We start from the raw sequence: 13,360 nt of genomic DNA on the forward strand, positions 1-13,360 counted from the left end.
CCGAAAGCCTAGGTCTCCAGGGACATTGATGCCTTCCTCCGTTCGGATTCAGGACATCCGTCTCTTCCTCCCTCTGGCCCGAGGCCCGAGGCCCGCAAGGGAGTTCGCATTGTCTCCCCTCTTTCGAGGGTTGTGCGGGTGCACCCCAGCCCCGAAGGACTGGTTGTTCGAATACCATCCCCCCTTAGCCCGAAGGCTCAGGGGTTCTGTGGTCCGGGGCCTGGTCACCACCTCTCAACGAGCTAGAGGGCCAAATGCTTGCCACAGACCTTTCCAACTGAAGCCCCAGATAGGATGGTACTGCATTTGGTCATAGCTGTGCAGGCCGAGAGGAGCATTCATATCGCCTTGATCTAAGCCAAAGGGCCAAGGCACCCACAGACAGCTGTTTCGACCTTGATGGGTCTCATCAGTGTGGGGTTGATTTTACTGGGAAAGCAACAGAGGCTATGGGATAGGCTAAACCATAATACTGAGTTAAGTTATGGTGAGTAAAAAAAGTGACAAAAACCCTCCATCAAGGTCGAAACAGCTGTCAGTGGGTGGTTTTCTGGATATGCACCTTAACCCTGGCTGTGCTCAAAGCTGTGACCATGCAGCAAGCTTAAGCCTATAGGGAACCATGTTAAAAATGGTTATTGAGGCAAAAAGTGACACTGTGTGCTCATTTGCATGTCATTTCCCAGAATCCCTTGCTGCAGTGGAAGTGCTGTATGCTGGGTGATAATGGGGAAAGGCGGGGTTGCAGACCTGCCTAAGACATGCAGATGAGCATACAGCTATATTTGCATATTTGCTTTCCTGTGGAGGGTTTTTGTCACTTTTTTTACTCACCATAACTTAACTCAGTATTATGGTTTTATATATATATATATATATATATATATATATATATATATATATATATATATAATATATATATATATATATATATATTGCTCATTTGCATGTCATTTCACAGAAACCCTTGCTGCAGGGGAAGCACTGTATGCTGGGGATAATGGTGAAAGGCAGGGTTGCAGACCTGCCTAAGACATGTGAATGTGCTCACAAGTGATCTTTTTATTTGCTATATGCAATACGGTGGAGGTTTCTTGTCACCTTTTTCACCCACCATAACTTAGTGTGTGTGTGTGTGTGTGTGTGTGTGTGTGTGTGTGTGTGTGTGTGTGTGTGTGTGTGTGTGTGTGTGTGTGTGTGTGTGTGTGTGTGTGTGTGTGTGTGTGTGTGTGTGTGTGTGTGTGTGTGTGTGTGTGTGTGTCAAAAAATAAATAGATGATACCGTTCTGTGGCTAACGAAATGCTGGGGACTTGTCTGTACTGCCCCGCACTGGGGACTGTACTGTACTGCCCCGCACTGGGGGCTGTACTGTACTGCCCCGCACTGGGGGCTGTACTGTACCGCACTGGGGGCTGTACTGTACTGCCCCGCACTGGGGGCTGTACTGTACTGCCCCGCACTGGGGACTGTACTGTACTGCCCCGCACTGGGGACTGTACTGTACTGCCCCGCACTGGGGACTGTACTGTACTGCCCCTCACTGGGGACTGTACTGTACTGCCCCGCACTGGGGACTGTACCGCACTGGGGACTGCATTGCACTGGGGACTGCACAGCACTGGGGACTGCACTGCACAGCACTGGGGACTGCACTGCACGGCACTGGGGACTGCACTGCACAGCACTGGGGACTGCACTGCACGGCACTGGGGACTGCACTGCACGGCACTGGGGACTGCACTGCACTAGGAACTGTACTGCACAGCACTGGGGACTGTACTGCACAGCACTGGGGACTGTACTGCACAGCACTGGGGACTGCACTGCACAGCACTGGGGACTGCACTGCACAGCACTGGGGACTGCACTGCACAGCACTGGGGACTGCACTGCACTGGGGACTGCACTGCACAGCACTGGGGACTGTACTGCACAGCACTGGGGACTGCACTGCACTGCACTGGGGACTGTACCGCGCAGCACTGGGGACTGTACCGCACAGCACTGGGGACTGTACTGCACAGCACTGGGGACTGCAGCCTCCACACTCCTCATGTCAGAGAGCGTCTGGACTCACTCATTTGTCTGTATGAGTAGTGCTACAATTCCAAAACTTGACCGGGTGCCAACATTTACAGACATTATTGGAAGACTAATGCCTGGAAATCAGCCAATCAGCTTTCAGAGCTGATGGTATTAGCATTGGTTTATAATGTACAACAAAGCGCACTACACAAGTGTTTACAATTGCCAGTCACCATGTATTTGCCTCTAATTTGGCCATCTTGATAACTGAGCAACAATGCCAATAAAGGCTGTATTCTGGTCTAGCAACCTCTAGTTACGATGTATGTAGAAAGCAAGTTGCGAATAATTATGGATGGGGATATTCTAAAACGGTCGTGGTTTGTACACATTTGTTTTGAGTATTCTGCACAAAGCCGCAATGCATTGCAGATATGTTGTTAACACTGAGCTGGGCTTACTTTGGGAAGTGAAAATAGAAGTGTTCTTGCCATTAAATGGGCAATTCAAGCGGCACTTTAAGAGAAAGAGAGAGAAAAAATCCTTTTTTTTTGTTTTAATATATGCAGCCTTTGATTACCCTTTATTGAAAACTAATTACCTTAGCTGACTATCGATTTCGTTCTCCCGTGATGGATCAGCAAAGATCCTGCTTCCCAGAGTCCAGTAAATGGCTGCCTTTCAATTTCAATCAATCCCTTCAGTTGGTGTAACTCAGCAGCTACTATGTATCCTGATATTGCTAAGGTAACATTATCTATTGTTACAGTTTGAAGCACAAGCTGCTGAGAATGTTGGCAACAAATTAGCACAAACAGGAAACTGTTACAAAGATCGTGCACTGCTTGGGAATTGAGCTTGAGTCCATGCTCCCTGCTTGCTCGCTGAGGCTCAGGGAAAGCGAGTGCTTTCCCTGGCCTTGCGGTTGCTTACTGCACGCGCCTTCAGCGGGCCATCAGGGGGCGGGCCGCGGGCGGGCGCGTCACTGGCCGGGGGCGGGCCAGTGACGTCACGGAGCTGGTTCGCCCTCATTGGGCGAACCGCTCACGTGACCGGCCTGTCGCGCCAGCAAGCGGGGGAATTTTAAATTCCCCTAAGACCTGCGCTTCCGCAAGCACGCGGAAGCGCAGGTGAGCCCCTACTAAAGCCGCTCTAATTGCAGCTGTAGGGGCTCAGTGCTGAGCGGGAGCGCGCGTCAACACGCTTCCGCCAGCAAGCAGTAAACATGGCCGAGGCCATAGAAATTAAACGATACTCATTATATTAAAACTCATTAAAAATTACTACTAATAAAAAATTTTATGAAGGATTCTATAATACTACAGTGTGTGTGTATGTATGTGTGTATATATGTATGTGTGTATATATGTATGTGTATATATGTATATGTATATGTATATATATATATATATATATATATGTATATGTATGTATGTATGTATATATATATATATATATATATATATATATATATATATATATATATATATATATATATATAGTGATCGACAAATCACCAAAAAATCTACTCGCCCAACAAAAAAATCTACTCGCCACCTAGTACCAAACGTGTGATGCCTGGGCCAATAGGAGCTCGCCACGATGATAAATCCACTCGCCCGGGGCGTGCAAATGTAAAGGTTTGTCGAACACTGTATATATGTGTATATATATATGTATATATATATATATATACAAATACAACTGTACGCTCATATATATATATATATATATATATATATATGTCACCGCGCACGCGGGTATGCGCGTGCACACACGTGATGCGCTTAGGTAAATAAAAATTTTATACTTTCCCGCTCGCTCAATATTCGGCATTGCCGCCCCCCCTCCACGCGCGAGCAGACACAGCACACCCACCACGCATGCTTTGAGCGCCAGCGGGGCTGCAGCCTTATGTGATACCTTTTTTATTGGACTAACAATTTATGTCATAGGACAAGCTTTCGAGAGTTCTCCTCTCTTCTTCAGGTCAAGCAATACTGATATACACAGGAATCTATGGCTAAAACAGTGTAGAGAAAAAAACCCAGATATGTATTGTAGATAAAAAGAAGGCACAGAAGCGCACCAAGGGTCAAGATAAATGTATTAAACATATAAAACAGTAGCAAGTAGTAACTTACATGTATAATAAAATTAGTCCAGTAGAAGACAGTGCACGGACATCTGGCACAAGTAGGTGGTGGACACAGGGGTGAACGCCGAGGCTCACGGATCAGTCCCGCGCACTGGGACCAACTGGCTCTGCAATACTCAGATGGTACTTCCGGGTTGCGTCCTCTCGCGATACCCGTAAGGAGTAGTCCACCGCAATCGCCGTGTCTCTACAGCTACAGCGCTACTCCCACTCGGCGGAGTTAGCCAGATAGAAACGGCTGTAAGCTGGACAACTAAGTGTCTAGGTGTCTGTGTTTGCACTGAGTAAACGCACCCAAGAACGGAAAACATTTGAACTCAGAATGATAAGACTCTTTGACACCAAAACCAAAGGACTTAATGCGGACATGGGTTTTCTCACACCCTATCAAAATTGTTTGTAATTATCCTGCTTGCCTCCATTCTTAACCACACATTCTCTCCCCCCCATCCCCACCCCTCCCCCCAACCCACAGCATCCCTCCCCACCTTTCCTTGTCACCTTCCCCTGGCTTCAAACACTTTTAACACCCTACCTTATCTACAGTACATATCTGTTTTTTTTCTCTCTACACTGTTTTAGCCATAGATTCCTGTGTATATCAGTATTGCTAGCCCTGAAGAAGAGAGAAGAACTCTCGAAAGCTTGTCCTATGACATAAATTGTTAGTCCAATAAAAAAGGTATCACCTAATACTGAAGAACTCAAATTTTCTGCTATATATATATATATATTATATATATATATATATGTGTATATGTGATATTCTATGGATTGCTCCTTTAAATGGGAAATGTTGACATTTGTTTGCAAGCGATCAGATGACACGCACATCTGTTTTTCATTTGTTGGCATTTCTGATTGTAACCAAAAGACCCTTTTTCATATTCTTGGCCGTCTACTCCCCCACATCTGGAGTTTATGAAGTCTGAGACCACATCACTAACGTTTTGCCGCTTGTGCTCTTTGATCTGAAAAAAAATCTTAGCTGGCACAAGTGCAGCCTCAGAATATCACTGCTATACTTCTGCACACTAGTGTTTTAAGGTTCCCTGAGCAGGAACCCGTAAAATATGCCCAATTCTTAGTCATTAGTTTGCAATCAGTTTGGTCTCTAATGGGGTGGTTGTACGTTGATTACTGATCTAGCAACAAAGGGCTATATAAATGATGTTCTAATCCGCTGCTTATTGCAAAATCGAGTAGTAAATTGTAATTTCCAGATCCAGTTTGCAGTTGAAAGTAGCTAATCGCTGCCACTGTCCGATGTTCTGTAATTAAACCTGTTCACGTGTCTAATAATACTAAGCATGTATACACCAGGGGTTCTCCAGTCCTCAAGAACCCCAACAGGTCAGGTTTTAAGGATATTCCTGCTTCAGCACAGATGGCTCAATCGGTGGCTCTCAAAGACTGAGACACCTATGCTGAAGCAGGGATATCCTGAAAACCTGTCCTGTTGGGGGGGGGGGGGGTCTTGAGGACTGGAGTGGAGAACCCTTGATTTATAATTATATACCCGTCCTGATATAACTGAAGGACCATTTTCATTAGACTGGAATCTGTTACTATTGATGATAAATAGTTTGTTTCTTTGTTTTTGCTTGGACCAGCTTAGTTTTATGTCTAATAACCGTATCCTTATTGCGTGTCGTAAAGATGTGGTTTTGAAATATGCCATATGTGATTATCATTAATCAGTTTATCTGCGCGCTGTTCTTGCAGGTGCCCAGACTTTTTACAAATATATTGTTGGTTGGTGACAGTGATAGATTATCTGTTAACTACAGCACATGGAGCTTTAGTTCTTAGAATTATTTTCAATGTATAAATTAAATTGTGTGGGAGTTGTTAGCTGTGTTGGGAAATCGGAAGTGGGCAAGAGAATTCTATTGGTCTTAGATTGTTAGTGGGGAATTATATACTATAGAACAATAATTATATGTGCTTATACATATTAAGCGAAGATATACAAATACATAATTGTGCGTACTTTTACATTTTACATTTTAAAGACTAATAGCAAAATAACTTCTGTATGATATCACGTGTCTGCATACAGACACATTTTCTGGGTTACTTTGTACTTGAGACCCTGTGAGATTCTTGTCTGACACAATGACATAGTGCCCCCATGAGTACGGTAATCAAATATTTTTAGGGTTATAGGTCCAACCTTATGCAGGACTGATGTTCCCACCATCAGAGCTTTTAAAAGTTGATCTTATCCCAGACTTTTGGAGACAGCAGTGTCCTTCGGTGCCAGCGAGGGAGTCCTTGAAGACATTGGTTTTGAAGTATCTCATCACTCTTAACGTAATGAATAGTCCATGCCTAAATCTTCACTACCGGGAGACTCCAGATCAGTTTGTCCATCAATTTTAGGGTGTGTATAATCTATCAGGTGTGCATGATGTGTAGAATATATATTCAATAAATACGATCTTACAAGGCTCTACAGAGCAGTGATAACCTATCTGTGCCCCATTCACTTTGGTTTGATCCAGTCCAATTATGATGTCTGTAGTGACTGAAGTTGAAAAGTGTTTGATCACTATGTTTATTTGGCTCTGTTACTAGTTTTCAAAGTGATGAGGATGTTGGTCACCTGCCAGCTCACAATGTTCATACTGTGCTTATCTGTAGCAAAGGTTTACCAAGGGAAATTGGTATCCCATGACAAACGAGTTTATTTGTGTGTGTGTGTGTGTGTTTGTGCGGATGTTTTTCTTTTTAAACTCCACTAGACTTAAAAGGTTTCTTGTTCCAGGGGCTTCCAGAGCACGCAGCGAGATACAGATTGCTATTGGTGGGGGGACGTGTGACCTCCAAGTGATTGGCACTGTATTGAAATGATAAATGCAGCTGCATACAAACTCACTCATGCAATTCCTTTTTGCTATTTACACTTTACGTAATGGAACTTTCAGTAGCAGCCGCCTCAAAAATGCACAAAAGATTCACCGTGACAATCTTCTGTTTTCACCTGGAACAAAGTGTTCTCCTAGCACTTATTTTTTTATATGCATCTTCTTCATGTTAAAACATTGCAGGCGTTCAATAAAATGAATATTTGATTTTGTTCTGTAGATTAAAGACCTTTTATGCCTGGTTTTATATTGGTGCATGTTCTGTAAATACAGAATTGGGTGAGATATAAAACAGCGGTTCAATGCATCTCTAGGCTTGTGGTGGTTGGTTAAGGGAGAAGTGACTGAGTGAGTAAAGACGTCTGACTCTGTAAAAACAACGTCACTGACTTTGAGGCAGGGGAACCTGGTTCAATTCCCTGCGCCAGCTCCTTGTGACCTTGGGAAAGCCTCCCTGTGCCTCAGTCACCGGAAACATAGATTGTAAGCTCACCTGGGCAGGAACTCTAACAATCCGATGTCCTGCGCACTATATTGTAATTGTGAAGCTCTTTGCGTCCCATTGGGAGAAAAGCACTTAATGAAATAAAGTTATTATTGGTTCAAGGCTTGAGATGTTAATAATTCCTTTTTCTTGTTTCGTTTTCAGGTCTATGCACCCTCCCCAAATTCAGATGACTTCAACAGAGAATCCCCAAGTTACCCATCTCCTAAACCACCCAGCAGTATGTTTGCTAGCACTTTCTTTCTTCAAGGTGTGTTGTAATGTTGAGGAGACTTATTTATAGGAGAGAGGACCAGTATCGTACCCGTGCGAGCATCCTTCCTGTTTACCCGAGTCTCTATCGTATACAATGAACTATCTTTTCAATTCACAAATAAATGAAAGTGATCCAAGTCTCTATGAACTTGAATTATTGACTGCAATTTAGTAAGATTACCCAGCAGGGGCCAGATTGATGACGTTCCACGGTCTTTGATTCTTGTAGGAGCTTTGGGGGTGAAAAATCATACAGAGATTGTTTTCAAATTAGGTACTGTGCCCATCAGAGGGGCTTTTCCTTCATTTCTCCTGGTTTCCTTCCATAAAACTTGTAGAAATAGTTCAATATATAACGTAATGTTCCCAAATTTGTAGTTTACTGTAAAAAAAATAATAATGTAGCTGCTTTGGTTGGGGGTTTCTCACGTTTTGGGTCAACTATTTTACATTTAAGAACTTATATACCTAAAAATACAACGAGAATGTGTAACACTATTTAGCAGTGATAGTCAATGCTTTCTCTTTGAAGTTTAAAATTCTTGTTTATTTGCTACTGTTTAAAAACAAGAAGACTGGAAGATATCATGCCAGGGCTAAAATCTAATGTAAGGGGATTGCCATGACTTTTACAGCATATTTCACAAAACTTGCTGAATTTCACAATTAAATATTAGTCGTTTTTGTAAGTTCTGGTAATACTGTCTTTCTATTGGCTTAGAGCATGGGCGCTCAACTCCACTCCAGTCCTTAAGACCCCCCCAGGCAGGTTTTACGAATATCTCCGCTTCAGTACAGGTGGCTTTCACTTTCCGGTGTTCTTTTGATTTTACACCTAATTATATTTTTAACAAAAATAGAACATTAGCCTAAATGTTGGGAATCCGAAACATTTGAACATTAGCGCTTTGTTTAAAGTGCATATTGCTTATCCAAGCATTTCTTGGTACATTTTCTCTCTCTAATCAAATGTATTCGAAGTCACACCTTACTGTGCGTCAAATTACAGAATGGGGATATTTCTTTTTGCGGGGCTATGACAATAATGTATTTCAGATACTGCACTTAAATTTCAGTTAATAGAAAATGTTAGACTGATCAAGAAGTTTTTTTTTTTAAATGAGCAATTATGATTTATATACTCCATGTAAAAATGACAATTTGACTCTTAGATGGGGCTCATAACTCATCAGAGCATTGGAATTCCGCCAATGGAATCAGCCAGCCTGGTTATGGTGGAATGCTGGGCAGCTCGTCTTCGCACATGTCACAGTCTAGTAGCTATGGCAGCATGCACGACCGATTGGTAAGAACGAATGAATGAAAGCTTCTATATCATCCCGTATATTTCGTTGGCTCGTAATGTTATGTGACTCGTTGTGGGATGTGTGAACGTAAGTGTCACCTGCTCCATTTTTGTATTCTCACTGAACTAGGGGTGAGGGGATAAACCTGATCCGGTCACGCATGTAATGTGTACAAAAAAAGTGTTCGCTTTCCTTCTTTTGAACTACACTTTTATATTTCCATGTCTTTGTAGTTAGTGCGGGTTTCTAGCGTTTAGTGTTTGGGACACCTGGTAATCGCAGGGTTTTGGTTCTTTCTTCCTGCTGGATGGTCTTAAAACAAGCAAGTGGTGCAGTGAAAATACTGAAGCTAATGAAATCCTGTGCAGAGCAAATGTTACCTACGTCGCTTATACCCAAGTAAAGTGCAGTAATAAGAGTCCTAATCAGGACTAGGTGTGTACAAATATACCAAGTGCTGGCTAAAATGATTCGTGAAAGACCAGTATATCTATCACCTGGTCACATAAAAATTACTTAATTAACTATACATATAAAAAAAACACAATGTGAATTAGGGGTGACAATAGTGTCATACCCAAAATATAAAAAAAGTGCAGTGATAAAAATCCAATGTTACTGATGTTGAAAAAACGTTGTTTGCCGCTCAGAACCCTCAATGGATTGCTTCCTCAATCCTTTAGGCTGCGTCCACGCTGCTGCTGAGCACGTTTGGCGCGTTTACTTCAGTGAATGCGCATTTGCGTGGCCACGTGGCGCGTGCGCTCGTTCACAGGCACATATGCTCTCCCAAGCTCGGCGCTTGGGGAGACAAAGAAAATTGATTTTGAAGCGCGCTCAGCAGCAGTCAATGCACACAGCCACACACACACACAGAAATAGCCCCAATCCACGCCCGCTGCTTGCGCTTGCAAAATTATGCAGGACAGCCTGCGCTCATGCTTGGAGAGTTGGTGATGTCACCACTCTCAAGCATGAGCACGCTCAGCGGCAGTGGGGACGCAGCCTAAGTTGTAGATTTCCAGGTCGTGGGGAGCGCAGATACAGTAACCAAAAAGCTAAAACAACACACAATAGGGCAATATATCTGAAATCCGCCATTAGAATGTGAATACATCAGACGGGGATATACTCACATATTCCCCATTCTATTAAGCAGTCCCAAATCCTTGGCAATAAGCTGATCTCTGTGAGTCTTTAAAAGGGAGACCCTTTGCACACACACATTCTAATGGCGAATTTCAGACACATTGCACTATTGTGTGTTGTTATATCTTTTTGGTTACTATATCTGTGCTCCCCTCCACACCCGACCTGGAAATCTAGAATGAAATCATGTACCATCAATAACAAATTGTGATAACCAGTCCTCCAATAATTGCATCCAATCGTATTAGTGGTAATTCATTGGGAAGTAATATGTTTGATATATTTCTCTTTAGAACTACCCGCCGCATCCAGTGTCGCCAACAGATATAAGTGCCAGTCTTCCTCCGATGTCCAGCTTCCATAGAGGCGCCACCACCAGTTCCTCCTCCTATGTGGCGGCTTCTCACACTCCTCCCATCAACGGGTCAGACCATCTCCTGGGTGAGTTTTACTTCTGGTTAATAAGATCCTTTATTAAGAAACTATTCAATACATTTCATCATTCTGCTATATCAGCAATAAGTGATCGCTCTATTTTTTGTTTGAGCTTTAACCCTAGAACGGCATTGCTTTGGGTGTGAATGAGTTAATATTCTTTCAGCGATGTCTGAATTGTCTCGATAAAAGCAAAGCACCTAGGCCAGTGGCGGCCAACTCCAGTCCTCAAGGGCCCTCACCAGGTTATGTTTTAAGGATATCCCTGCTTCAGCACAGGTGACTCAATCAGTGCCTCGGTCATTGACAACGCCACTGACTGAGCCACCTGTGCTGACGCAGGGATATCCTTAAAACCTGACCTGTTGAGGACTGGAGTTGGCCACTCCTGATCTAGGTCAATCAAATATTTTCTCCCTACTTCTAATAAGTGTTTGCAAAGGATAGCTTTAATGTTGAGATTCCAGTCAATTATGACTGCAGCTGAATATCCAGTATTTTACTGCAGATTAGGCTTGTACATTTTAGTCTTTTTTTTAAATCTTTTTTTAAAATTATTATTATTTACCAATTTTGGCTACATTTATATAGGTACGGGAAGCAGAGGTAATACTGCTGGCAGCTCACAGACTGGGGATGCACTTGGAAAAGCCCTGGCTTCTGTAAGTATATATGAGCTTTATTTTAAAGTGGAAATAGGTCTGAGTTTGCGTTGGTGAATGGCATTAGAGCTCGTACATGTACATACCAGTAGCAAACTTTTTTCCTATGGCATTTTTTTGCATAAGAATGCAGGCTTCCAGTACTATCTGTGTAATGCTGGTGCGTTCGCTCAGTGAATGAAACGATGCATGAACCCTTAAAGGAAACAGCTGTCTGTCCTGGGCAGTATCCGTTTTCAGTTTGAAGGCGATTTGGGAGTTAAAAAGGGTGATGTTCATTCATAAGATTTATTATAGTCCATTACATTAATAATGTAAATATACAATAAATTGTACCAAGTAATTATAAATGAAATATTGAATCTCAAAATAGGTTTGCAGAATGTCCATTAGTGGACCATCATGAGTTTGTCATGGATGTAATTATGGTGGAAACTCTTTCTAAACTTGAAAATTACTGTCACATAAGGGGACTGTGCTAAATTAAACGTGTCCTTTCTGTGGAACTTCTTTATACCATTCCCTGTGATCTAGCGAGCAGTACCTCTCCTCCGAGAAGCAGCAACCCCCCCATAGAAGTCAGAGTTTAATTCGGCATTTTTAAGCCCCCTTTTTCTTTTGTAACCAGGTTGGGAACCAGTGGGTCTGAGGCTCTGAACCCCGCTATTTTCATTTTCAGGGGACCCTCGGGTTACCGAAATACTCACCGGCAAAAGTAGCGCTGTCCAGTCCCCTCAAGGGAAACAAAATGGCGGTGTTCTTCTCCCGCGTGATGCTGGCCAATAGAAAGCCGTAACAGGTGGCCAACGTAACGCGAGGGATTTAATAAACGGGACGTACCAGTGGTGCCTTTAACATCGTGTCTGTATCCTAAGGAACTGGAGGGCTCTGGAGCTGATAGTCAGAATGACAGAGTCACTGATTGAGCCACCTGTGCTGAAGCAGGGAAATCCCTAACACCTGACCAGTTTTTTGACCCTTGAGGGCTTGAGTACCCCTGCACTATATAAAGCACTTGAGATTATACTGGTCTAGAAAGCTGTTTATCCTGCGGTCTAATGCTGTGTGCATACAGTATCACTTGGCTGTGTGGCTTGTTCATCATTTCCAGTGTTTGAAACTTTCATGTGGCATATTTCCTGTCTAGAAAAGGAAGGGCTTATTTTTCAAATCATGCACTTAAATCGTGAAAAATAACGCAACAGCCCGCTTCCCCTTTTTATGTAACCAAATATATATATTGAATTTATTTTTGATTTGCTTGAAAGCATTGGTGATAAATAAGTCTTCTATGCGTATGCATTTTTCTCTGTGTGTAAACGAGATGGCTGTTTAGAAACAACTCCTAATTCTGTACAATAAAGCCAAGGCATAGATGTTTAATCTATGTGCGGGGTGGGCTTTGGTTGTTATGGTGATTTAGTTCTGTCATCCTAGTTGTTGCTTGGCAGGACTCAGCCAGGTCATTCCATAAATCATGGCTGTCGTATCCAATGTAGACGCGTTCCATCTGCTCTATCAATGCATGCCATAGTCTGCACACTTGAGATCCTTTGCTTCACTTCATCTCCAGCTCCCGCCCAGTTGTTTCAGTGAAATTGACTGCACCGTTGTGGAGACTAAATGTTAATAAAAATCATTTGGCAGGAAAGATGCGCTGATTCGTCATTCTGCATCATGGTACCATATATGAAGGAGGGCGTCTTATTTTCTTTTTAACAGTATCATAGCTGCGAAAATAGAAATACTTCAAACTGCTTGCAACAGAGCTTGTACAAAATAATGTTTATTTTGTACCCGTTGTTTAACAAGAATTCCCACAAAGGCCTTTCATGTGTAAAAGATCAGAAGATGCAGCATTTGTTCTTCAGTGTAGGTATTAAAGAGCGTAGAGAATACTATGTGATTAAACATGTAAGGCCCAGATAATACATTTGCAAAAGGTTCTTTTATTTTTGGTTTAAGCCTGGATAATTGTGGTCTTAATCTCAGG

General features: G+C 42.7%; 1 protein-coding gene across 13 annotated transcripts in view; it reads left to right on the forward strand.

Annotated features, from left to right (window-relative positions):
• TCF12 (transcription factor 12) overlaps positions 1-13,360 on the forward strand; it is a 218,449-nt gene that overhangs the window by 167,507 nt on the left and 37,582 nt on the right. For 12 of the 13 annotated variants that reach the window (XM_075575781.1, XM_075575779.1, XM_075575777.1 and 9 more), the window contains 4 exons: positions 7,704-7,809; positions 8,987-9,120; positions 10,564-10,711; positions 11,297-11,367. In XM_075575781.1, coding sequence (XP_075431896.1) covers positions 7,704-7,809; positions 8,987-9,120; positions 10,564-10,711; positions 11,297-11,367 — 459 coding nt within the window. The remainder of the gene's footprint in view (positions 1-7,703; positions 7,810-8,986; positions 9,121-10,563; positions 10,712-11,296; positions 11,368-13,360) is intronic. The other variant, XM_075575771.1, reaches the window with a different exon arrangement.

Source organism: Ascaphus truei, chromosome 18 (assembly GCF_040206685.1).
Source record: "Ascaphus truei isolate aAscTru1 chromosome 18, aAscTru1.hap1, whole genome shotgun sequence".
Classification (NCBI taxonomy): domain Eukaryota; kingdom Metazoa; phylum Chordata; class Amphibia; order Anura; family Ascaphidae; genus Ascaphus; species Ascaphus truei.